This window comes from Pseudorca crassidens, chromosome 16, assembly GCF_039906515.1.
Source record: "Pseudorca crassidens isolate mPseCra1 chromosome 16, mPseCra1.hap1, whole genome shotgun sequence".
Lineage (NCBI taxonomy): Eukaryota > Metazoa > Chordata > Mammalia > Artiodactyla > Delphinidae > Pseudorca > Pseudorca crassidens.
Genome location: NC_090311.1, coordinates 64,812,295 through 64,840,075, shown reverse-complemented (window position 1 = coordinate 64,840,075; position 27,781 = coordinate 64,812,295). Strand labels below are relative to the sequence as shown.

Below are 27,781 nucleotides of genomic sequence, written 5' to 3'. Positions count from 1 at the left end.
AGCCAGCAGTCCTAGTGCAGGGGGCTTGGGGTCTTCTCTGAAGGAAAAAAAAATCTATATTCATGCATCTGGACATTCCTCAGTAAAAAGGCAAGCTCACTGTTTAATCCTGCTACCACAAAATCCACAGCCAAAAGCTTGCCTACACACAGGGGACCTTCTCTCAGTTTTTAGTGCCTCACTCATTAACCTGAATGAACACACAAGAAACTTAACATTTGAGTAAAGCTTCCAACATGAAATAAGCCAGAATGAACTAATTACCTCAGTGGAAACAGTGGCATTGAAGCAAGCAGTATACTACAAAAACAGTCCATGCAATGTCCTCAGAGTAAGAAGAGGTCACATCGATAGACATACAGCATGATGGTATTAAGAAGAAAATAAGAGACCCAGAAAAGAGCTCCTGGAGATAACAAATATGATCACCTAAACTGGGAGAAGAGGGAGGATCTGCAAACTTTTTCTATAAAGGGACACATAGTAAATATGTGTCCCTTTTTTTTTTTTTTTTTTTTTTTTGCGGTACACAGGCCTCTCACTGCTGTGGCCTCTCCCGCTGCGGAGCACAGGCTCCAGACATGCAGACTCAGCGGCCATGGCTCACGGGCCCAGCTGCTCCGCGGCATGTGGGATCTTCCCGGACCGGGGCACGAACCCGCGTCCCCTGCATCGGCAGGCGGACTCCCAAGCACTGCGCCACCAGGGTAGCCCTATGTGTCCCTTTATAGACACATATTTTCAGGCCTTACAGTCTCTAAACTCTGTCATTGTAAGGTGAAAGCATCCATAGACAATCTATAAGCGAATGAGCATGAATGTGTTCCTTTATTTACAGAAACTTAACTTTATTTACACCACCTGACCCAGCAGCATCACTGCTGGATTTAATTGTGTCATAGTTTGTTGATACCTGATCTAGATTTTTAATAAATAAATAAATATTGTAACACAAAGCTGAGGAAATCACCTGAAAGTAAGACAAAAAAGATAAAGAGATGGAAAATAGGAGAGAAAAACCAAAGTATCAATCCAAGAAGTCCAAAATTTGTGCAATAGAAGTTCCAGAGAGAGAGAACAGAGAAAATGGGGAGAGGTAATTTAAAAAGAAGACATAATTTTACAGAACTGAAGGACACAAGTCTCCAGATTTAAAGGACCACTGAATACCCAGCACAGTGAATGAAAAAAGGCCCAAACCAAAGTATATCCTTGCTTAATTTCCAAATACCAGGGAAAATAAAGTTCCATAAAACCTTCCAGAGAGTAAAGAATAAATTATACACAAAGGAGTGGGAACCAGAATAGCCTCTGATTCTCAGCAGCAAGAGTGGGTGTGAGAAGACAGTGGTGCAATGGTTTAAAGATTCTGAAGGAAAATGATTGTCAACTGTGAATTATACAGCCAATCTTTTAATCAGTAAAGATAAATTTTAAAAATTCAGACATGAAATTTTTATTTCACAGGCACCCTCTCAGGAATCTGCTAGTGAATATGCTTCAACAAAACAAGTGGCAAACTAAGAAAATGAATATATGGAATCCAGGAAACGGGCTATCACCATTGGAGAATGGTGAAGGGGGGTACTAGGTTAACAGCTGTGATTAGATATTGGGGCAGAGAAATGGAGTGCTGCAGAAGAAAGGGATTATCTGAACTGACTGAGTATTTGGAACAAATCTTTTCAAATATTGGGAAAAACAACTAACCCTAGGTACAGACAAAACTAAGCAAATTTGTGGGAGGGGAAAGAGAGGGAATAGGGACAATTCTTAACTGCAAGAAAAACAAAAAGTTGAATGAGAATGGAAGCACAATCTAGTATACCACTTAATCCAGCAGCATCATTGCTTACATAGTCATCCTAAGTTAAATACTGTTTATTTATTTAATACTATATTAACATGAAAAATGGGACAGTGAGAGAAAGGATGATACTAAATCTTCAGTTACAATAGCAAGAAATGAAAATCTCAACAAAATTCAGAAATATTATGAGAAGGAAATGATAGTTAAAATAAAGTTACCGAAAAAAAAATAAAACAAAGTGACTGAATCTAAAAGAGTAATTGGTGAAGAAGCTGAGAAGGAAAAGCAAGTATGGGCATTTTTATATTTTTAATTTTTATTTTTTTAACATCTTTATTGGAGTATAATTGCTTTACAATGGTGGGTTAGTTTCTGCTTTATAACAAAGCGAATCAGCTATACATATACATATATCCCTCTTGCGTCTCCCTCTCACCCTCCTTATCCCACCCCTCTAGGTGGTCACAAAGCACCGAGCTGATCTCCCTGTGCCAGGAGGCTGCTTCCCACTAGCTACCTATTTTGCATTTGGTAGTATATATAAGTCCATGCCACTCTCTCACTTCATCCCAGCTTACCCATGTAAATTGATACAGCCACTATGGAGAACAGTATGGAGGTTCCTTAAAAAGCTAAAAATAGAACTACCATATGACCCAGCAATCCCACTACTGGGCATATACCCTGAAAAAACCATCATTCAAAAAGAGTCATGTACCACAATGTTCATTGCAGCTCTATTTACAATAGCCAGGACATGGAAGCAACCTAAGTGTCCATTGACAGATGAATTGCTAAGAAGATGTGGCACATATATACAATGGAATATTACTCAGCCATAAAAAGAAACGAAACTGAGTTATCTGTAGTGAGGTGGATGGATCTAGAGTCTGTCATACAGAGTGAAGTAAGTCAGAAAGAGAAAAACAAATACTGTATGCTAACATATATATGGAAGAAAAAAAAATGGTTCTGAAGTATGGGTATTTTTAATACAAATCTTTTCTCATATTTGCTTTTCAAACTACGTACAAAAAATTCAGTTCTCCGATACCTTAATATTTCCCATTTCTCAGAGTTACCTACTAAATTTCAAGTACACTGAGAAGGGTAACACTATAAGCCATTATCAGCTAATACCATATAATTCATTTGTTGATAAGTGGGGAAAAAAAAAGATCCAGAAGAACTGGGTCACCATAGGTACCTGAAGACCAAGATGTGGAGATGAAAGAAAATCACTGAGGGAGAGGCAAGGAGATTCCTGGGGGAAAGGCTTCTCTTTTTCTTGCATGTGTGAAACTCTTGTTTAAACAGTGGGCTTATTGTGCGAGGATGAGATATGACTGATGAGGCCTGCAACAGTCTTTGAGTGGGTGGGGTCACATCTGTTGGAGCAAATATTCCTGATGACAACCCGCAATCAGAAAACTGGATCTCAGAAAGCTAACTCTGTATAAGAATCACTGTATGAGTCATATTGCTTTGTTTTTTCTCATTGTGTTATCTCCTAATTTTTTTAGTTTTTAAAAGAATTTCTTAAAATGTTATCTAAACTTTCAGTTGTGCCACTTGTCCCAAAAGGAAATTATGTCCACTCTTGGGCTGAAGTGTCAAAGGAGGAGCAGCAACACTGTAAAGGTGTTGGTGGTGATCAGTGAAAATCCCAAAGGGAGATTCCATCTGAGAGAACACAGAGTCACATGAGTTGCCTTCTACTTGCTCTCAAACGTGAAGTCCTCAGAAAGGGATTTTCTGACCACTCCATCAAACTGTCGCTAGCCCGTAAACTCTGTTATTTTTCTTCATAGCACTTATATCTCTAGTTGACATTGTAATGTGTGCCTATAATGTTTATTTTTTACTATCTCATCTAGTGATGCATGCAACTAGAATGCAAGTCCTCTGATGGTAGGTGCTTGGTCTTACTCGCTGTTGCATCCCCAGCACCAAGGATGGTATAAGAGCTTGATAAATATTCACTGAATTAATAAATTCCCAACTCAGTACCAGATAAAGAAATTTTATTTTTATGAGAGATGCATGGCTTTACTTCCAAGGACTCAGTCAGTTTCTGCCTGAATCACAATTTTGCCACATGGGGGCTCTGCTGTGAGCCACAGGAGATTCCGAAGCAATCCCCACACTCTTAAGGGAAGTAATTTTCAATCAGGATTAAAAGTATTTATGTTACAGAGAAGGGTTCTCCAGCCCAGTTTAAGAAAGTCCCCAAATAGACAAATATTTCCATGTAACATAAGGACCCACAGCTCCTATGTGTTGCTACTACACTGCCAACCTACATAAAATTTCTTTTCTTTTCTTTCTTTCTTTTTTTTTTTTTTTTTTTCAGAATTTCTTTTCTATCAGAAGTTTAAAATCTCTTAGGTCTCCAGCATAAAACCAAAAACCAACAAACATTGTTTCAGAAACAAAAATAGAACTAACCAATGGAATATTAACCTTTTTTCTCCAAATCAAGATTTCTATCGTCTTCCCCCACCTGGGGGTTAGGAAATTTAATTCTTTTTTTTTTTTGAATTTTTGAATTTTTTTTTTTTTTTTATACAGCAGGTTCTTATTAGTAATCAATTTTATACACATCAGTGTATACATGTCAATCCCAATGGCCCAGTTCATCACACCACCACCCACACCCCCCCCGCCACTTTCTCCTCTTGGTGTCCATACGTTTACGCTCTACATCTGTGTCTCAGTTTCTGCCCTGCAAACTGGTTCACCTGTAACATTTTTCTACGTTCCACATATATGCGTTAATATATGATATTTGTTTTTCTCTTTCTGACTTACTTCACTCTGTATGACAGTCTCTAGATCCATCCAAGTCTCTACACATGACCCAATTTCGTTCCTTTTTATGGCTGAGTAATATTCCATTGTATATATGTGCCACATCTTCTTTATCCATTCATCTGTCGATAGGCATTATGGTGCTTCCATGACCTGGTTATTGTAAATAGTGCTGCAGTGAACATTGAGGTGCACGTGTCTTTTTGAATTATGGTTTTCTCCGGATATATACCCAGTAGTGGGATTGCTGGATCATATGGTAATTCTATTCTTAGTTTTTTAAGGAACCTCCATACTGTTCTCCAGAGTGGCTGTATCAATTTATATTCCCACCAACAGTGCAAGAGGGTTCCCTTTTCTCCACACCCTCTCCAGCATTTGCTGTTTGTAGATCTTCTTATGATGCCCATTCTAACTGGTGTGAGGTGATACCTCATTGTAGTTTTGATTTGCATTTCTCTAATAATTAGTGATGTTGAACAGCTTTTCATGTGCTTCTGGGCCATCTGTATGTCTTCTTGGGAGAAATGTCTGTTTAGGTGTCCTGCCCATTTTTGTATTGGGTTGTTTGTTTTTTTTAATATTGAGCTGCATGAGCTGTTTATATATTTTGGAGATTAATCCTTTGCCTGTTGATTCATTTGCAAATATTTTCCCCCATTCTGAGGGTTGTCTTTTCATCTTATGGTTTCCTTTGTGGTGCAAAAGCTCTGAAGTTTCATTAGGTCCCATTTGTTTATTTTTGTTTTGATTTCCGTTACTCTAGGAGGTGGATGAAAAAAGATCTTGCTGCAATTTATGTCAAAGAGTGTTCTTCCTATGTTTTCCTCTAAGAGTTTTAAATTGTCCAGGGTTACATTTAGGTCTTGAATCCATTTTGAGTTTATTTTTGTGTTTGGTGTTAGGGAGTGTTCTAATTTCATTCTTTTACCTGTAGCTATCCAGTTTTCCCAGCACCACTTATTGAAGGGACTGTCTTTTCTCCATTATATATCCTCGCCTCCTTTGTCATACATCAGTTGACTGTAGGTGCATGGTTTATCTCTGGGCTTTCTATCTTGTTCCAGTGATCTATGTTTCTGTTTTTGTGCCAGTACTATATTGTCTCGATTACTGTAGCTTTGTAGTATAGTCTGAAGTCAGGGAGTCTGATTCCTCCAGCTCCATTTTTTTCCCTCAAGACTGCATTGGCTATTCAGGGTCTTTTGTGTCTCCACACAAATTTTAGGATTTTTTGTTCTAGCTCTATAAAATATGCCGTTGGTAATTTGATAGGGATTGCATTGAATCTGTAGATTGCTTTGGGTAGTATAGTCATTTTCAAAATATTGACTCTTCCAATCCAAGAACACGGTATATCTCTCCATCTGTTGGTATCATCTTTAATTTATTTCATCAGTGTCTTATAGTTTTCTGCATACAGGACTTTTGTCTCGCTAGGTAGGTTTATACCTAGGTATTTTATTCTTTATGTTGCAGCGGTAAATGGGAGTGTTTTCTTAATTTCTCTTTCATATTTTTCATCATTATTGTATAGGAATGCAAGAGATTTCTGTGCATTAATTTTCTATCCTGCAACTTTACCAAATTCATTGATTATCTCTAATCGTTTTCTGGTGGCACATTTAGGATTCTCTATGTATAGTATCATGTCATCTGCAAACAGTGACAGTTCTACTTCTTCTTTTCCAATTTGTATTATTTTATTTCTTTTGCTTCTCTGATTGCTGTGGCTAGGACTTCCAGAACTATGCTGAATAATAGTGGTGAGAGTGGACATCCTTGCCTTGTTCCTGATCTTAGAGGAAATTCTTTCAGTTTTTCACCGTTGAGAATGATGTTTGCTATGGGTTTGTTGTATATGGCCTTTACTATGTTGAGGTAGGTTCCCTCTGTGCCCACTTTCTGAAGAGCTTTTATCATAAATGGGTGTTGAATTTCGTCAAAAGCTTTTTCGGCATCGATTGAGATGATCGTATGGTTTTTATTCTTCACTTTGTTAACATGGTGTATCACATTGATTGATTTGCGTATATTGATGAATCCTTGCATCCCTGGGATAAATCCCACTAGATCATAGGGTATGATCCTTTTAATGTGTTTTTGGATTCTATCTGCTACTATTTTGTTGAGGATTTTTGCATCTATATTCATCTGTGATATTGGTCTGTAATTTTCTTTTTTTGTAGTATCTTTGTCTGGTTTTGGTATCAGGGTGATGTTGGCCTCGTAGAATGAGTTTGGGAGTGTTCCTTCCTCTGCAATTTTTTGGAAGAGTTTGAGAAGGATGGGTGTGTTAGCTCTTCTCTAAATGTTTTATAGAATTCACCTGTGAAGCCATCTGGTCCTGGACTTTTGTTTGTTGGAAGATTTTTAATCACAATTTTAATTTAATTACTTGTGATTGGTCTGTTCATATTTTCTATTTCTTCCCAGTTCAGTCTTGGAAGGTTATACCTCTCTAAGAATTTGTCCATTTCTTCCAGGTTGTCCATTTTATTGGCATAGAGTTGCTTGTAGTAGTCTCTTACGATGCTTTGTATTTCTGCAGTGTCTGTTGTAACTTCTCCTGTTTCATTTCTAATTTTATTGATTTGAGTCTTCTCCCTCCTTTTCTTGATGAGTCTGGCTAATGGTTTATCAATTCTGTTTATCTTCTCAAAGAACCAGCTTTTAGTTTTATTGGTCTTTGCTGTTGTTTTCTTTGTTTCTGTTTCATTTATTTCTGCTCTAATCTTTATGTTTTCTTTCCTTCTGCTAACTTTGGGTTTTGTTTGTTCTTCTTTCTCTAGTTCCTTTAGGTGTAAAATTAGTTTTTTTATTTGAGATTTTTCTTGTTTCTTGAGGTAGGCTTGTATAGCTATAACCTTCCCTCTTAGAATTGCTTTTGCTGCATCCCATAGGTTTTAGATCATTGTGTTCTCATTGTCATTTGTCCTAGGTATTTTTTGATTTCCTCTTTGATTTCTTCAGTGATACCTTGGTTATTTAGTAACGTACTGTTTAACCTCCATGTGTTTGTGTTTTTTACGTTTTTTTCCCTGTAACTCATTTCTAATCTCACAGTGTTGTGGTCAGAAAAGATGCTTGATATGATTTTAATTTTCTTAAATTTAATGAGGTTTGATTTGTGACCCAAGATGTGATCTATCCTGGAGAACGTTTTGTGTGCACTTGAGAAGAAAGTGTAATCTGCTGTTTTTGGAGGCAATGTCCTATAAATACCAATTAAATCTATCTGGTCTATTGTGTCATTTAAAGCTTCTGTGTCTTATTTATTTTCATGTTGGCTGATCTGTCCATTGGTGTAAGTGAGGTGTTAAAGTTCCCCACTATTATTGTGTTACTGTCAATTTCCTCTTTCATAGCTGTTAGCAGTTTCCTTATGTATTGACGTGCTCCTATGTTGGGTGCATATCTATTTATAATTGTTATATCTTCTTCTTGGATTGATCCCTTGATCATTATGTAGTGTCCTTCCTTGTCTCTTGTAACATTCTTTATGTTAAAGTCTATTTTATCTGATATGACTATTGCTACTCCAGCTTTTGATTTCCATTTGCATGGAATATCTTTTTCCATCCCCTCACTTTCAGTCTGTATGTGTCCCTAGGTCTGAAGTGGGTCTCTTGTAGATTGCATATATATGTGTCTTGTTTTTGTATCCATTCAGCAAGCCTGTGTCTTTTGGTTGGAGCATTTAATCCATTCACGTTTAAGGTAATTATCAATATGTATGTTCCTATGACAATTTTATTAATTGTTTTGGGTTTGTTTTTGTAGGTCATTTTCTTCTCTTGTGTTTCCCACTTACAGAAGTTCCTTTAGCATTTGTTGTAGAGTTGGTTTGGTGGTGCTGAATCCTCTTACCTTTTGCTTGTCTGTAAAGCTTTTGATTTCTCCATCAAATCTGAGTGAGATCCTTGCCCGGTACAGTAATCTTGGTTGTAGGTTCTTCCCTTTCATCACTTTAAGTATATCATGCCACTCCCTTCTGTCTTGTAGAGTTTCTGCTGAGAAATCAGCTGTTAACCTTATGGGAGTTCCCTTGTATATTATTTGTCATTTTTCCCTTGCTGCTTTCAATAATTTTTCTTTGTCTTTGATTTTTTCCAATTTGATTACTATGTGTCTCGGTGTGTTTCTCCTTGGGTTTATCCTGTATCGGACTCTCTGCGCTTCGTGGACTTGCGTGGCTATTTCCTTTCCCATGTTAGGGAAGTTTTCGACTATAATCTCTTCAGTATTTTCTCAGGTCCTTTCTCTCTCTCTTCTCCCTCTGGGACCCCTATAGTGCGAATGTTGTTGCGTTTAATGTTGTCCCAGAGGTCTCTTAGGCTATCTTCATTTCTTTTCATTCTTTTTTCTTTATTCTGTTCTGCAGCAGTGAATTCCACCATTCTGTCTTCCAGGTCACTTATCTGTTCTGCCTCAGTTATTCTGCTATTGATTCCTTCTAGTGTAGTTTTCATTTCAGTTATTGTATTGTTCATCTCTGTTTGTTTGTTCTTTAATTCTTCTAAGTCTTTGTTAAACATTTCTTGCATCTTCTCGATCTTTGCCTCCATTCTTTTTCCGAGGTCCTGGATCATCTTCACTATCATTATTCTGAATTTTTTTCTGGAAGGTTGCCTATCTCCACTTCATATAGTTGTTTTTCTGGGGTTTTATCTTGTTCCTTCATCTGGTACATAGACCTCTGCTTTTTCATCTTGTCTATCTTTCTGTGAATGTGGTTTTTGTTCCACAGGCTGCAGGATTGTAGTTCTTTCTTCTGCTGTCTGACCTCTGGTGGATGAGGCTATCTAGGAGGCTTGTGCAAGTTTCCTGATGGGTGGGACTGGTGGTGGGTAGAGCTGGGGATTGCTCTGGTGGGCAGAGCTCAGTAAAACTTTAATCTGTTTGACTGCTGATGGGTGGGGCGGGTACCCTCCCTGTTGGTTATTTGGCCAGAGGCAACAACACTGGAGCCTACATGGGTCTTTGGTGGGGCTAATGGCAGACTCTGGGAGGGCTCACGCCAAGGGGTACTTCCCAGAACTTCTGCTGCCAGTGTCCTTGTCCCCATGGTGAGCCACAGCCACCCCCACCTCTTCAGGAGACCCTCCAACACTAGCAGGTAGGTCTGGTTCAGTCTCCTCTGGGGTTACTGCTCCTTCCCCTGGGTCCCAATGCACACACTACTTTGTGTGTGCCCTCCAAGGGTGGAGCCTCTGTTTCCCCCAGTCCTGTCGAAGTCCTGCAATCAAGTCCCACTAGCCTTCAAAGTCTGATTCTCTAGGAATTCCTCCTCCTGTTGCTGGATCCCCAGGTTGGGAAGCCTGATGTGGGGCTCAGAACCTTCACTCCAGTGAGTGGCCTTCTGTGGTATAAGGGTTCTCCAGTCTGTGAGTCATCCACCCAGCATTTATGGGATTTGATTTTACTGTGATTGATCCCCTCCTACTGTCTCATTGTGGCTTCTCCTTTGTCTTTGGATGTCAGGTATCTTTTTTGGTGAGTTCCAGTGTCTTCCTGTTGATGACTGTCCAGAAGCTAGTTGTGATTCTGGTGTTCTCACAAGAGGGTGTGAGAGCACGTCCTTCTACTCCGCCATCTTTGTTCAGGGCCCGGATTTAATTCTTAATGCTAACATATTTGTCAGGAAGGCAAATTTTAAAATATACTAGTGTACCCATTGAAACTATTATACAGAATGCTTTAAAAGTACAATAGAAAACCTATAGACTGAATGTTTGTGTTCCACGTCCACCAAATCATACGTTGAAACCTAATCCCCAAAGTGATGGTATTTGGAGGTGGAACCTTTGGGAGGTGATTAGGTGAATGGGATAAGTGTCCTTAGTAAAGAGGCCCTTGAGAGCTCCCTTGCCACTTAAGCTATGTGAAGTTCCAGAGAGAAGGTGGCAGTCTGTGAAACAGGAGGCAGGAATGCAATCTCACCAAACATGGAATCTGACCACATCTTGATCTTGGACTTCCCAGCCTCCAGAACTGTGAGAAATACATTTCTGTTGTTTATAAGCCACCCAATCTATCACATTCTGTTACAATAGCTCAAATGGACTAAGACAGAAAATTTTCTTTAAAAAAAACTTGTACATCAGAACATATGTAAAGCAAATATAGCAAAATGTTTATTATTATACCATTTAAATAATATTGACTTTATATTCAAAGCACAGCCATACAATCATTTAAAGTAAAACATCAAATATTAAGGTACAAATTTGTAAGAGACTTTTATAGTTACTCTAAAACTCCTTTGTTCTATTGTGAGAAATCATAAGAATTTTGGGAATATATATAGGACTATGAATTTTACAATGTGGCTCTGGTGCCACATGTTCCTTCATGGACTTTGTTCCAGATGAAAAGTTAGAAAACTGATTTCTCTCAATAAAATGACTACAAATGAATTTTGATGGCTGTTCTCTTGAAAGTAATTTTTTTGAGCCTCTGTTAGAAGGCTATTCCAATATTAATATAAAAATTAGCAGGTTTGTTTAGCAAGGAACAAAGCAAATAATTGCTTTTGACGACTATGGGCAAAAAAGCAAGTGCAGTGGAAAGGGAAGAACAGAAATACTAGTAAATATGAATGGTAAACCAACCGAGACTTGTGACACCTTAATTTTAATTATTGCTCTGAAAACTTGCCATTTGACCCATTACTGTATTCCCTGGTAATACAAACAGAACAAAACAGAAATACATATTTTCCTTCAAGTTCTAAGTCTCACATTACTCAAAAGTTAATGCAAGTCTTAACTTTGCTACCAAACGTGAATAGATGCCCCAAGTATCAATTTGGGGCTGGATATCCTGCTTAAATTAATGAATGGACTCTTGCTCAACATGTATGCCATTAAAACTTACTCCTTACAACTTAAATGATACAGGAGGAGGAATCAACTGAACGTCAAACATGGAACAAGCTACAGTTCAAATGACCTGGTACCTCCCAATAAACTGATGGCATTAAAAAATTAGAGAGACTTCAGAAACATGAAAACCAAATGCAATATTTGGGCTTCACTTAGGTCTTGACCATAAACCAGCTTTAAGAACTTATCGTTAAATATGTTAGGTGTTCTAATGCTAGATGGTTAAATTAAAAGTCTTTACTGATTAGAATTACATACTGAAACACATACACACACACACACACACACACACACACATATATGTAAAATGACATGATTTCTGAGATTTGCTTTTAAAATACTCCAGAAAGAAAAAAAAAAAAAAAGTGTGGGTGTGTGTGAAGGAAGGTGGGGATAGGTGGAACAGAATTAGTAAAATATTGATAATTGTTAATGTTTATTATACTATACTCTCTACTTTTGTGTATGTTTTGAAATTTCCACTAAAAAAAAAAAATAAGAACAATTGTTTCCTCAAAATTATGTAGTCTTTTTCAATCTTCAGAAGTCTACCAATAAGTGTTACATTTTAAGAGTTTGTTATTTTTCCCTATCCTCAAATTTAGCTTAGGGCTACCTCTGTAGGAAGAAAAAGTGAGGAATGCAATAAAACCTGAGAGTATGGATTGATGCTGCAGCATAAATGTATCTTTAGGTGAGGGAGAGGGAGATGTGTTGGATAATCTTGTAGGTCTCATTCATTTGAATTTGCCTCATTCCAAAAAGACACCGAGAAACCATTTTAATGGTCAGACCTGGAAATTTCTTCATCCATTTATCTAAGTCAGACATATTCACTTATAACCATATGTGACCAGACAGGGTTTTTAATGGAGCCCTTGAAGCAAGCAGATGGAAACCAAGGATATTTCAGAGACACGTTAATGTTCGATGGAAGATCAGAATATAGTTATAAATGTACAAATGCATTTGAGTATTCTAACCAACTAGAAATGAAGAAAATAAAATTTTCATAGCTGTAGGGACTCTATAGCAGCATTCTGACTATCTTATTACATGATAGGGTAGCTGAGTCAAAAACATTAAGCTCTTTACAACACCTAGATAACATGACTTATTGGTGAAAGCACTTTATGAGTTAGAATGTCAATGATGTATGCTGTATAATAAATGGTTGTGGTATTAAAACTGTAGTAGAAAGGGAATACTGAGAATTTTTTTTTTATAATATTAGTAAATTCTGACTCTGTCCTTGGTCATGTTAGTGACCCTTGATATATGTTTGTTCCAGTATATGCTCATGACCAGAGCACCTAGACAGAATTCAAAGAAAAATTAATTTTCTCACAGGTACACTGATTTCAGAAATATTTTGTAGCACTTTATAGTCTACAATGTATTTACATATAAATTATGGAACTTGATCCTAAATAAAAACTTTAGAGATTCATAGCACAGGTTTTATGAGTACTATTTTGCAGATAAGCAAACTGAGACCTTAAGAAGACTGGCCAGAATCAGTTCCAAATTCCAAATGTCAACTGGCATATGCAATAAGAAGTATGTGTCATTCTCTAAATTATTCTAGAAAAACATTTTGGATTTTTACCGAATTTATTTCCTAAAACTCTTAGTCCACATGTTCCCATATCTGGTCTTTATGTAATTTTCAGTTTTCATCAAAGCTTTTGATTCCATTGCCTTCTAAGACAATTTGCAAAGATGTTGCCACTGTCCAGACCATCTGAATAGAAATCCATGTTGCTATTGTTAGTGCCTAATTTTGCTCTGTCATTTTACAAACGATTTTAAAATACATCATGGTTCTTTGAGGCCTAATAACAAGAAGATGTTTGCAAAAATTAAAGTCTCACAAAACTGAAGAAAGTTGAGAACCAAATTCAAACAAAATTCAAATGTGTTGAACTCTTGATGTTATTCCCCGAACTTGACCTACAGAAGCAGCTGATGGCTGTACCATCCCTCCAGTTGCTCAGCCCATAAAACTAGCAGTCATCTTTTTTTTTTTTTTTTTTTTTTTTTTTGCGGTGCGCAGGCCTCTCACTGTTGTGGCCTCTCCCGTTGTGGAGCACAGGCTCTGGACGCGCAGGCTCAGCGGCCATGGCTCACGGGCCCAGCTGCTCCGCGGCATGTGGGATCCTCCCAGACCGGGGCACGAACCCGCGTCCCCTGCATCGGCAGGCGGACTCTCAACCACTGCGCCACCAGGGAAGCCCCAGCAGTCATCTTTAATTTCTCTCTTTATCTCATACCTTCACTTCTAATCCATTAAAAAACTCCTGTTGGTTTTACCTAAACATAAATCTAGAATCTAACCAATTCTCACCACTCCCACTGCTACCATACTGGCCCAAGCCACAATCATCTCTCTTGACTGGTATTATAACCTCCTTACTGGCTTCCCTTACTACTCCTTACTACTCTTGTCCCTTTAGAGTATATTCCCTCTCTGACTTCATCTCCAATTACTCTCCCACTTGCTCTCTCCACTCTAAGACTCACTGGCCTTTTTTCTCGTCAATGAACACACTATATACTCCCACAGAGGGCCTTTGCACTGGTCACTCCCCATACATATTTAAGGTTAACAACCTCACCTCCTTCAAGGGTTGTTCAAGCCACTTTCTTAGTGGCCCTAACCATCCTATTTAAAACTACGATCCATCTCACCCCTTCCACTCTTAATCTTCACTATCTTTCTTACTTTTCTATAGTACACACTACCTAATAATATACTACTTATGTTTGTTTTTTATTGTCCATCTTACCCCTTCAGAATGTAAGCTTAGATCTTTGTTTTGTACACTGATATACTCTAAGTGTCTGGAACCGTGTCTAGGACTTAGTCGGTACCCAAACTGTTAAATAAATGAAATCTCTGAGAAAACCCATTGTTAAGATATCAGTATATCCACTTTAAGCCCTGATTTTCTAAGTTTATATATGGCAATTCAGTTTCATATTACACTGAAATTTGCCATCATATAAGTAAGATTGGATTTATTTACCCAATTTAAACAAAATATGTCAAGCTATCTGAAGTATTATCAGTGCAATTAAAAAAAAGTCTTAAAATACATGACACTATATTCCGTAAGTATGTAAATCATTAAGGCCCTAGATTCATTGGGGAAATTTAAGTTGTCCGGTAGTTTAGGTTTTTTTCTGTATGTGGTGTTAAGTGCAAAAGAATTTGCTAAATACATCATGTAGTATAATTTTGCTTCTTTTGAAAGGCAAGTAAGAAATAATCATCTTGCTGTAGTCAACAAGTAAAAGGAGAATAAACTTTAAAAAGTAACCAGCAAATTACTAAAATCTTTTAGAATACAAGGTTTTGTTTTTCTTTTGAGAGACTACTCGATGTCTTGGGAGTGATTTCTGTAGCCTCAAGTATTCAGTCTGGTTTAGCGTTGCACTATTTTATTTTTGGATTTCTCTACTAGCCTCTTGACTGGTCTTCCCTCTTCAGGCACTTCATTACCTTGAACCAGGATAGACCTGGTGGTGGTACTGGCTTAAGAGCTAGTGCCAAAGTAGGAGCCACACAGAGGGCCTGGAGTCAGACCCAATCCAAGAATGGCTACTGATCACTACTGAGGAAAAGATCAATAATCAGCATTAAGAGAAAATATCAATTTTGAAATCCAAAAGGTGAATGTGAAGTCAGAACTATGGAGCAAAATAAGATCAGAAGCCAAGGTACCAGGAAAATGTCTAAAAACTAAGGGCAAGGTGTGTGACGCAGCAGCAAATGTTATTCACCAGAATTGATCCAAGAAGATTTCTCCCAGGAAAAGCAAAGTGAGAGAATTACCTTCTCAGTGGGCTCATCTGTGCTTCTGTCAGGGAATGAGAGAAGAATAAGAAACACAAAGTTGATGGGGCCTCCAGCCATCCTAGAGCAGCCCTCTGCAGCTGTTAGGCAAAACAGACATCGGATAGCTGCTTCCCTTGGAGAAGCAAGGATGGTGAAGAGAAAAATCAGAGCCTTTCAAGCAACAGAGATATGATAGAGGAGTTATAAATATGATTCCCTTTAGTCTTTTTTTTAATAGATACAAGTTGCCAAGCCCTATTTGGGATGTTAGATGATAAAAGTTGTAACATGCCAAAGGGAATATTCAAACCTATACTTACTATTCTCATAAAATTTATGGTTTAACTATGAAGACAAGAGATATCTACATGAAAAGTGAAGATCACTTGCTGACCATGTGAGTATTTCCGCTTCCCAGTTTCTTGCCTTATAACACACATTTTTTAAGAACACTTTCTCCAAGACTGTATCCAAGGAACTTTTCAGGGATCAATCCCATGTACACAAGACTAGCATTACATAACCAGTCTATCCTACATCAAATGTACCTGTGACCCCCATAAAAATGTATTTATTCAATAAATCTTTATTGAGCGTCTATGATATGCCAAGCACTATTGCAGATTTCAGGGAAACTGAAGTAGACAAAACATTGTCTTTGTCCTCATAGAATCTATATCACAATGTCATAGATTTATATGTCCTCTCTTCCTACCAGGAGAAAATTTATTATTTTTATTCATTCCCTTACAGTGCATTTTTTCACCTTTTTTTTTTTTTTTTTTTTTTTTTTTTTGCGATACGAGGGCCTCTCACTGTTGTGGCCTCTCCCTTTGTGGGGCACAGGCTCCGGACGCGCAGGCTCAACGGCCACGGCTCACGGGCCCAGCCGCTCCGCGGCATGTGGGATCTTCCCGGACCGGGACACGAACCCACGTCCCCTGCATCGGCAGGCGGACTCTCAACCACTGCGCCACCAGGGAAGCCCACAGTGCATTTTTTAAACCAAGTTGTCCATCAGAGTCTGTTGATAAGTGTAGCCTCTTCCGTCCCCTTGAATCAAAATCTTGGGGGAGGGATTGGGAAATTTATCTTTTTAACAAGCTCTCTGGGGGCTTTATGCGCATTGATAGCAAGAATAATTGGGAGGAAACTGCCCTGTTAATGGCATACTATCTGAGGAATTGCATGATGTCTATGGGATCCCTTTTGATTATCATGACTGTTACCAAGTTTCTCATCCTTAGAAGATATGAAAGCTCTCCAGGGTTTTCCACAGCCAATTCATCTAACTAAGACTAACACTTTTATTTTTTATAAAATTACCATTTATTTTTAAACCAAATGGTTTTCTCTGTGGGGCAGATGTTACCATATTCTGCTCTGGGAAGAAAATAATCAAACATTAATTACTAGTTATGGTCCACTAGATACTCATTTTAAAGATAAAGTTGAGATGATGGCAATTTAGGAACTCTTCTCATCAAAGAAGGCAAGACTGAAAGGATCTCAGAAATCCACTGTAAACAATATAAAAAATATTCATTGAAGTAGTTCTTTGTGAGTAAATGAAAGTGAGTATACTCAATATTCAATACTAAATAACATGCAATACCAGCAAATCCAGTAAAGTTGATATTATTCAAATAACAGCTGACACAGGCTTATCATGTGCCACTTACTATTCTAAGTACTTCACAGACATTTAGATGACTTAATTCTCAAACCCTCTATGAAATGGAATTTTGTTATTATGCCCATTTTGCAGAAGAGAAAACTAATGCATAGAGAAGATAAGTAACCTAGTGAAGGTTACAGAGCCGGTAAAGTACAGCCAGGATTTGAACCTAGGTGCAAAAATTCATCCTCTTAATCATTAGGCTAAGCTTCTCCTCTTTAGTTTTTATGATTCTTGTTAGAAGACTCATACCAAAGAAGTTTATGAAAACCTATTTTAGAAATCAAGAATTTTATTTTATTACAGGCTTTCCTGACACAATGACTTAGGATAATTTTCATTTGGCTCATTTTAACGTGAAGATAACAATGTTGTTGAAGCAGGATCATCTAGCAGTTAGAGGTGTAAGCTAAGAGAGCTATGGTTCGAAATCTCAGTTCTGATGCTTGCTATATGACCTTGAGCAAGTTACCTTTCCAAGTCTCGGTTTCCTCATCTTCAAAATGAAGGTTATAATGGGACCTACATCATAATATTGTTTACAGATAGAATAAGATAGCCCATTTAAAGCACTTAGAAAGTGCTCAATAAATATTGCTCGTGTAATAGTAACAGCATCAATAAACTGAACCAGATGATCTCTTGATTCTTGTACTCACACTAAATATGGCTTATTTCTCTTGTAATTAAAAAAATAAAATGACAGCAACCAAAACAACAAACCATGTCATAAGCCATGAAACCAATTATGTCTTTTGTGGGAAAACCAGAGAGGTTATTGGATACATTAGTTTATATGTCACTAGTTATCCTCTCTACTCCAAAATGTATGTGTTCTAGCATCCTGAGACACCTTGTATAATATAATCGCTGTGGCTCCAAGAGGTCAAATGGGCAGGCAGCTCAATAATTCATTTTATAAATTTCAGTTCAAAGCTATGTTGAGGTTAAGAAAAATTGACATTCGGTCTGTGAACTTAATGTCAAGCTCAAGAAAAACTCTGGGCAGAGCATGTTTAGCGATTAAGTGGATGCAGACAATAAAGACGTTGCCAAATTGTAAAACAAGACTTGGAAATTACAGAAAATGTTGCTAGTTATTGATTACGGTGACCATTCAGTTCCTATTGAGCGACCCAAAAGAATCATTCATTTTCCAACAGAAAGCCTGCTCATTTGCAAGATAAAAGAGAGACATTTCTGCACATGCCCATAATGTTCTTCACCACTGGGGGCAGCTTTACATAAGACTGCATTCACTAAAACCAAAGCAACAGTCCGAGCAGCTTTCGGAATGACAGTCTGCAGAAGTGAGCTGAGCGTGTGCACGGTACGGGGCTCTCCTGCCTTCCGGGCTCCAATGCAGCGCTGTGGCTGAAGTGGGTGCTCGCCACCAGAAATGCTGGGCTATGGGATACAGATGTGGCAGCTCAGGTAGCCTCACGTTGCCTGGAGGAATACATCTTGCTTTCCGATAAGAAGAAATTGTAGAAGCCAGTTTTTTTTTTTTTTTTTTACACCGCCCCCCCCACAAAAAAACTGTAAAGATGCAAAAACGTAATATTCATGAAGATCCTATTACCTAGGAAGATTTTGATGTTTTGCTGCAAATGCGGTGTTGGGATTTATTTGTTCTTGGAGTGTTCTGCGTGGCTGGCAAAGAATAATGTTCCAAAATCGGTCCATCTCCCAAGGGGTCCAATTTTTCTTCCTGGGTGTCAGCGAGCCCTGACTCACTACAGTGCAGCTGACAGGGGCTGTCATGCAAGTGGCCCCCTAAGCCAAAGCAAAGACCTAAGGACGACCTTTGAACAATACAAAGGATGGGTATGTTTTGTCATTTTTCTTCTTTCCTTCTTAAAAAAACAAAAACAAAAAATCCACTAATCTGTAAATTAATTCTGCCTTAATTGTTGTAGAGATTACCTTGCTCTGCTCTAAGACTATAAATTCGATTGCTTAGTTGCCATGTTTCCTTGCTTAACTATTAAAAAAAAAAAGCCTAAAGACATTTCTCTTTAAATTATAAGGAGATGCTATTTGATGTTAAATGTTTTTATCTAGATTTAAATTTCTAAAAGAGAAAATACATGCTTATTTTTGCTTGATTAAAAAATAAATGAATTCCTTTTTTGGGGGGATAACTTTTCTAAGTTGTTTTTATTTCCAGGTTTCAATGTAATTAGGCTACTGAGCGGATCAGCTGTAGCACTGGTTATAGCCCCCACTGTCTTACTGACAATGCTTTCTTCTGCCGAACGAGGATGCCCTAAGGGCTGTAGGTGTGAAGGCAAAATGGTATATTGTGAATCTCAGAAATTACAGGAGATACCCTCAAGTATATCTGCTGGTTGCTTAGGTTTGTCCCTTCGCTATAACAGCCTTCAAAAACTTAAGTATAATCAATTTAAAGGGCTCAACCAGCTCACCTGGCTGTACCTTGACCATAACCACATCAGCAATATTGATGAGAATGCTTTTAATGGAATACGCAGACTCAAAGAGTTGATTCTGAGTTCCAACAGAATCTCCTATTTTCTCAACAATACCTTCAGACCTGTGACAAATTTACGGAACTTGGATCTGTCCTATAATCAGCTGCATTCTCTGGGATCTGAACAGTTTCGGGGTCTGCGAAAGCTGCTGAGTTTACATTTACGATCTAATTCCCTGAGAAACATCCCCGTGCGAATATTCCAAGACTGCCGCAACCTGGAACTTTTGGACCTGGGATATAACCGGATCCGAAGTTTAGCCAGGAATGTCTTTGCAGGCATGATCAGACTCAAAGAACTTCACCTGGAGCACAATCAATTTTCTAAGCTCAATCTGGCCCTTTTTCCAAGGTTGGTGAGCCTTCAGAACCTTTACTTGCAGTGGAATAAAATCAGTGTCATAGGACAGACCATGTCCTGGACCTGGAGTTCATTACAAAGGCTTGATTTATCAGGCAATGAGATCGAAGCTTTTAGTGGACCTAGTGTTTTCCAGTGTGTCCCAAATCTGCAGCGCCTCAACCTGGATTCCAACAAGCTCACATTTATTGGTCAAGAGATTTTGGATTCTTGGATATCCCTCAATGACATCAGTCTTGCCGGGAATATATGGGAATGCAGCAGAAATATTTGTTCCCTGGTAAACTGGCTGAAAAATTTTAAAGGACTGAGGGAGAATACAATTATCTGTGCCAGTCCCAAAGAGCTGCAAGGAGTAAATGTTATCGATGCAGTGAAGAACTACAGCATCTGTGGCAAAAGTACCACGGAGAGGTTTGATCTGGCCAGGGCTCTCCCAAAGCCGACATTTAAGCCCAAGCTCCCCAGGCCGAAGCATGAGAGCAAACCCCCTTTGCCCCCCACAGTGGGAGCCACGGAGCCTGGCCCAGAGACCGATGCTGACACTGAGCACATCTCTTTCCATAAAATCATCGCAGGGAGCGTGGCCCTTTTCCTGTCTGTGCTCGTCATCCTTCTTGTTATCTATGTGTCGTGGAAGCGGTACCCTGCCAGCATGAAGCAGCTGCAGCAGCGCTCCCTCATGCGAAGGCACAGGAAAAAGAAAAGACAGTCCCTAAAGCAAATGACTCCCAGCACGCAGGAATTTTATGTAGATTATAAACCCACCAACACGGAGACCAGCGAGATGCTGCTGAATGGGACGGGACCCTGCACCTATAACAAATCGGGCTCCAGGGAGTGTGAGGTATGAACCATTGTGATAAAAGCGCTCTTAAAAGCTGAGAAATAAGTGGTGCTTTATTGAACTCTGGTGACTATAAAGGGAATGTGGTGCCCCTCTCCCTACCCCTCTCCCTCTCCCTTTGCTGGCAAGGTCCTTCCCTGTCCGTTTTAGTACATTCATAATACTGGTCATTTTACTTTCATACATAATTAACCCATTGAAATTTAAATACCACAATCAATGTGAAGCTTGAACTCTGCTTTAATTTAACGCCTATTGTATAAGACCCTTTATTGATTCCATTAATGTCACACTTGTTTTAAGACAAAACTTCTTTCATAAGTAATCCTTCCCATCGGCTGTTATTCTCCTGGCAAGACCGAATCTATAGTCCTAGAAGGTTTGCAGTTCATTGGGAAATCAAGGAAAAAGTGAATGATCCCAGGTACTTGGAGCCTGAACTGATTTTAGGTGAGGACTTGATTACAGAACACTTAGGGACAGCCTTAAAACAATGCCTAGCTTAAAAAGAAAACTGCAGAAAACTACTGAAAGATGGTGCTCTGTTAAAGCAGCACCACGAGCAGTTTCCAGAGGTGTTTGAATTACAGTAAAGCAAGCCTAGGGAAAACTGTTGAAGGGTTAAAATGCTGCAAGTAGACAACTGCAAAATGCAAGGAGACAGTAAAAATACAAAGTTTTAGACCTGAAGCCTTGTCTCTGAAACTCTTCTCTGTAAAAATCAGACTAGAGGTTTCACTGTCAATTTCTTCTAGCCTCCACATTTCTAAAATAAGTACATAAATGAATAAATAAATAGATAAAACAGGCAGGAGGCAGATTTCTCCACTGTTCCTCACCTTAAGGAGTTTTCAGAGATGAGGCGTGCAAATGGGAATGCAGCTTGCTAAATGCATGTGGTTGGAAGCTTACCAAAATTTCTCTTTGCAGCTCTTTTAAGGACCCTAATGTAGGGAGTGGAATCATGAGCTGTCTGTTCTGTTTGGGATTTGTCAGGCTGTCCTGTTGTGTTCCACTCTATGCTCTGCACACACACCAGTCCCCTGATGACTGACACTTCATTCAGAGGTGTAAAGAGAACACATTCCAAGACACGCTTTCCACCACCGACAGCCTCGTTGAAAAGGATAGTTTTGACAACACCTTAATACACGTATAAAATAAATCTTACGGGACAAAAGACCAACCCCATGGCAGTTGTCTTTTGCTTTTCTGTTGCTCATGTTACAGTGTCCCCTTGTTCACCTATATTGTGAACTCCATTCATCAGTATGATTCTGTACAGACCCTGTTGGCAATCTGCAAGCTGCATGCATGTTTTTATGTCAGTGGTGAAAGTTTATTGCCTGCAGCACAAATATCACAGCTTCTGTATTTAAGTAACTTCGACCACAGTTCATTTAGATTTTAGAAAAATGTCTTTAGCCAGTATTCTCTTTCATCCTCCAAAACGAAGAATTCTATTATAGGAACAAAAATCAGGAATTGCAACATTGAGCCCGTTTCATTTAATTTGGCTTGTCAACAAGCTTTATATCTTTAACCATGCCCCTGTTCTTTCCAAACAGAATCACTGCAGCAAAAAAGAAAAAGTAAATGGCTATTTTTACCAGCATTTTTATATAGTTTGGAGTCTTTTCATATTCTGAGAGGAAAAATCTAGGCAAGTCACCATGAGATATAATTGCAAAGAAGCCAGATTATAAAAATCATACTTTTATAAGCAATAAAGAAAAAGGAACCTCGAAAGTAGATTTCTCAAGGAACTGTACTTTGATTTTGATGAAACCTTAAAATAGACACCAGTTCAGAAAAGCATCATAGCTACAAGATATTTGTCCATGCCTAACTGTTGGATATACACTTATTAATGGCAAATAGTCACGGATTCCCAAGTGATTAAAATGCAGATACTTCCTTACAGTACAATGAATTGGATGACTGAAACTACTGCGATGTTTTTCACTGAAGTTGTCATTTCACATTTTTCATAAAATGTCAGTAAATACATACTCCATCTAAAAACAAAACTTTCTTTGGTCAGCCTCATTTTTACCTGTACTAAACATGATTGTTTTAATTAAATGCAGTGTTAAAGTGAAAAAGCCCATTTTTATTCTTTGACTTGACCTTCTGCCTCATTTGTCACGGATACCAAATAAATGTAGGCAAGGCATAGTTATATTCATATTTTGAAACTCTTGCAAATACTTGATGCTGTGGTACTGCTAGTATATATAAAATATGTTCGCTGTATTAAAAGTGTTTCTAAAGTTCAAAGCCACTTGGTGTGTTAAGATTACATGAATGACCAAAATTGTGAAGGTTGGTCATTTTTTAATGCCTAAATTTAACTACATATAAATTTAATAATAGAGAAGAACCAAAATAAAATCCCTTAGATTGTAAAAGCAACTTTGATTCAGTACATGGAATTCCAAAAAAAAAGTCTTTTCCCTCTCTTTGGGAATGAAGCTTCTTTAGTTCTCAGTACATAATTCTCGTAGGTTAGACAATCACTAGTTCGCCACTATAAATTCAGCAAAGCCAGCTGGTGAATGAATGTTCTCCTGCTCAAAAGTCATCGTCCTCACCACCACCCCATGGCACTTTTTGGACTGCATACCATAAATCTATTCTCATAAGTATTTAAAAGCTCATTGCATATTAGAAAAATATAACTGATATTTCATTTTCTATTCCAAATTTATATCAAGTGTCTGACTTTCCTCAAAGGTGACAACAGTTAAATAAACAGCCTGACCTGTTGAAATACACAGCAGAGATGCATCAAAGAAGAACGGATTCAGTCTTTGAATGCTTTACCAGAGAGAGAGGAAATACAGTTTAGTCTCTGAACTGTATGGGTTTTATCCCCAAATTTTTATGAGCCCTGGTACGCATAGTGCTACTGCAGCATAGAGTTAATAGTCCAAGTGCCAGTCTTCCAAGCAATAATTATGCAAGATATATTTCTTTTAAATGAGTTTATATTTTCCAAGGATGTTGACATTACATCTTTTCAAAGAATTTAAACCATTTTTTCTTGATTCAGTGAGTCAACTGCCTAAATAGACAGGCAATAGACTGTATTACTGTGGAGCATCAGCGACCTCCAGTGGCTGGTTAGACTAACCACAGCTATTCAAACATTTTATTTAGTTTTTTATCCTGAACCCTCATGTAAATGTGGTTTACAACATATGGTTTTCAATCCATGAATCAGATTTTAATTTTATTTAGTTCATCTCCCTTGGAAACATGGTTATAGTACAATTTTTTTAAGTTATATTTTGTATATTGACTTATTTAGTAATGCCCAGAGGCCACAGAACTGGAACTAAGGGCTAGAAATAAGTGTCCAAAGATGAAGAGCAAGTAATAATGCAACAAAAATCGATAAGACATATTTTTTTAAGTATTTATAATCATCAACATTGGCCAAATATTCTGATATTTTCATTAAGTGTGAATATTTTCCACAGGCAGGATACTGAAATATAATTTAATAAGTTGGGGAAAACAAATTTCAATATTAATACTGAAAGAACCAGCATCAGTTATTTACCAGTCAGGAGTGTCTGAGCTGTGGAGTGAGTGAGGCCTCCGCATCCAGCTCTGGAACTTTCCAGTTTGTTACCATGCCAGTGACCTGTGCTTTGCCCCAGCGCTCTCTCCCTCCCTCCCCCTTTCCAGTCAGCTGAACACTATTCTATTAGGCTCTCTGACAATGATGTTACAGTCTAAGAGGTGATGATTCATAGATAATGAAATTATGCTCTCCTTCTGGGGAAGGATAATGCAGAGTCAGATTTGTAGATTTGGTAAGGATTTTCAGGATGCTGTAGGTGCATGAAATACCTTCTCTTCCCTTGACATTTACCAAGAAGAGAACTCAACTAGCTTATTTAAAGTGTGGATTGAACTAGCATCAGAAACAGCATCAGGCCATGAAGCCTAAGACAAAACGAGTTCCAGACATGACAAATGAGAACTGAGAACTGAGAAATGAAAAATTCAGAAACTGTGTTGCCTCTTTTATTCCCTTTTCCCTGGATTCTCATTAGAATCTGGATTTTATGCAAACCCATGGAATTTTGCTATACTTGTATTGTCTTAGCTACCTACATCAAAAATCAGAGGCAGCTGGAATAAACCATGAACACAAAAAGTAATATCAGTGGATTTTAATTACAAATGTTGTAAGAGAAACAGAACTGATGAAAGCCAAATAGGTTGTATTAAATGACGCTTGAAAACTAGTAAGATAATACACAGGTGAAAGTAAGACTTTCTAGAATCTAACATCATAATAGCCTATAGAATTGGACCCACTTTTGCCTACTCTTCAAAATCATTGTTGATTTTTGCAGTTGGGTAGAATACAGTAGAAATACTACAGAGAAAATCTATATAAAAAGATATTATGATTCTTTTGATTTAAGGAACATATCATGGCCATGTAAATAATAGAGTATGGGCCTTAGATTCAAATTTCTCTGACACTTGCAAATCAAATAATCCCGAGGAAATTCCTCAGCTTTTCTGAACTTGAAGTTACTCATCTGTAAAACGGGCAAAATTATTGACTTCATATGGTTACTGGGAGGACAAAATGTGAGCAACACTTCATAAACTCTAAAATGGCAACTATCTATTATTTTCAAAAAGCATTTAGTGAGATAATCAGTTATGTTTGCCAGTGTTCTATGTTTGGCCTGGGTGAAAAAGACATTACTAACCTCTATGTAACAGAAGCCTAAATCCACTTTACATTAATATGAATTCTGAGACTTGGCAGTGAGTCTATAACTTAATTTGTCTTTGACGTTTATTTTCCATAAAAAGTTTCTTCCATCCCATATCAATAATGACCGCAATGTACAATAAACATAAATAGACACCAACCAGAGCTTATCAAACTAAATCAAAATTCTAATTGGGACCCAAAAAAGATCATTATAGAAAAGGTTTTCAATTAACATAGGTTACTTGCCCTACCCCTCTTCAGTATCACTATTTTGAGCCCTTGTCTACTTTATACCTTATAAATATAACATTTATGGCAAGATAACGTCATTATTGAGCAAAAAGTAATTGCCTTTAACATGTTACAGTGGGATTAGCACATATTCCAGGTATCGATTACATGACATCTATTCTGTTGTTTCTTTCTTTTCCCCCAGTGAAAGATTATCCAAAATTTCCTCCTAGTATAGAAATCACTATTGACTTTACCAGTTATTACTGTTGAAAATCACTGGATTAAAAAAAAGTAGCATAAAAATACAAAGCCTTTTTTATGAGTTATAACCTATTCATTTATGCAAAATTAAATACTTAAGAGTACTCTTTTTGGGCCTTTCATCAAAAAAATGACCAGTGTAATCAAAAATCTCTCTCTACTGGACGTAGCTTTTCTTACCAAGTATGATGTAGCAGACGTATTTCCAAAATTCTTATAATTTAAGTAGAAAACCATCCTCTTTGATAGCTGAGTTCCTATGAAATCTCTTGAGAACAGAGAGAGGATGATGGTTTTTCAGTGGAAAAAGCATTTTTTAATTTTATTCTGCTTTACCTTCGTAGGATTATTGTTATATGTTCTTGAGTTAGGTCTCCTGAACATGTGAGGAGAATTTCAGGAACACAGAGAGAACAAGACTATCTGGGTCACAATGTAAGACCAAACAGAGGGAATCTATTTAGCAACTGTACTTTCTAATAGCAGAAACTCCATATGCAATAATAATCCATTTTATTGAAAAAAAAGAGAAAAAAAGAAAAAGAGCTTCTCTCTTAACCTATCCAGCAAATGTTGTAATACAAATTGATAACTCTTTTGATAATTCTTTATACCTTATTTTCAGGGACTCCCATTTCCCCCTGACCCAGGAAAAAATTTCAGTTATGCTTTTATCCCACTCTTAAATTGTTGTTCTCTACTTCCTATGTCACACAAAAAAGGTCTTGCCTCATATAAATCAACACAATTGGTCATCTTACTCAAAGGAGAATCCTATCTTCAATAAAAAAAGTTAGACCATAAAACAAAATGTAGGGCTTCCCTGGTGGCGCAGTGGTTGAGAGTCCACCTGCCGATGCAGGGTACACGGGTTCGTGCCCGGGTCCGGGAGGATCCCACATGCCGCGGAGCGGCTGGGCCCGTGAGCCATGGCCGCTGAGCCTGCGCGTCCGGAGCCTGTGCTCCGCAACGGGAGAGGCCACAACAGTGAGAGGCCCGCGTACCGCAAAAAACAAAAACAAAAAAACAAAAAAGTGCTTCTTGTCATTAAGTTTGATCTGCTGTACTCTCTGAAAAAAGGAACATGATTTTTGATGCGGTCAACCACCATTTCACAAGAATGTTTAAAGGAAACTTGTAGGACATACCATGTTGATCTTGAAGTAGTTGAGTGACTTTAAAGTCTCTGATAAACCTGTGATAACTTACCACAGTGAAAGAGGTTTAAAAACTAACTTGACACTTTAGGATCAGTGTTGGCTTGTTTTTCATCAATTTATGAAAGGGATTCTGCACAATCTGTATGAAATTTTAAAGTTAAAAGGTATAAATATTTGGTTGGAGTACTGCCATTTACCCTAAGGAAGGTTAGGTAACATCACTGAATTACAATTAAAATGGAATAATTAAAGATCTGTTTAATATGGCACAGGACATATTATATACCTAAGTATTCTGTGTTTCCCACCAAGCTAGACATGTTTTAGATGCTTAGGGGAAAAAAAGAATCCATGTCCTTCCTATAGGATTATTCACATTTTATCACATATTTGTTTACGTGTATGTGTATTTTTGTGTACTTGACTTATTATGTGCCAGGAATGTGTATATAGTTTTTTTTTTTTTTTTTAAATATAAGAACAGAGTCCCTATATTGACTCTGTTCTCTGATAAATTTCATCCATTAATCTTAAATCTTGTCCCTCTTTATAGGACTGCCCTAAAATAATTCATACCCTACCCACACAAGGCTTCTCAAGCCAAATTATACACCTCCAGCTCCATTAGGAAATGATTTCTAGTAAGT

The 27,781-nt window shown here is 37.8% G+C and overlaps 2 protein-coding genes across 2 annotated transcripts in view; one reads left to right on the top strand and one right to left on the bottom strand.

Moving 5' to 3' along the window:
- Positions 1-27,781, bottom strand: part of CTNNA3 (catenin alpha 3) — a 1,581,323-nt gene that overhangs the window by 890,495 nt on the left and 663,047 nt on the right. The gene's annotated exons all lie outside the window — the stretch shown is intronic.
- The window catches only part of LRRTM3 (leucine rich repeat transmembrane neuronal 3), a 181,995-nt gene continuing 172,519 nt past the window's right edge, over positions 18,306-27,781 (top strand). Inside the window, exons 1-2 of the mRNA XM_067710818.1 lie at positions 18,306-18,854; positions 19,198-20,729. Of these exons, the coding sequence (XP_067566919.1) occupies positions 18,851-18,854; positions 19,198-20,729 (1,536 nt within the window). The 5' untranslated portion in view covers positions 18,306-18,850. The remainder of the gene's footprint in view (positions 18,855-19,197; positions 20,730-27,781) is intronic.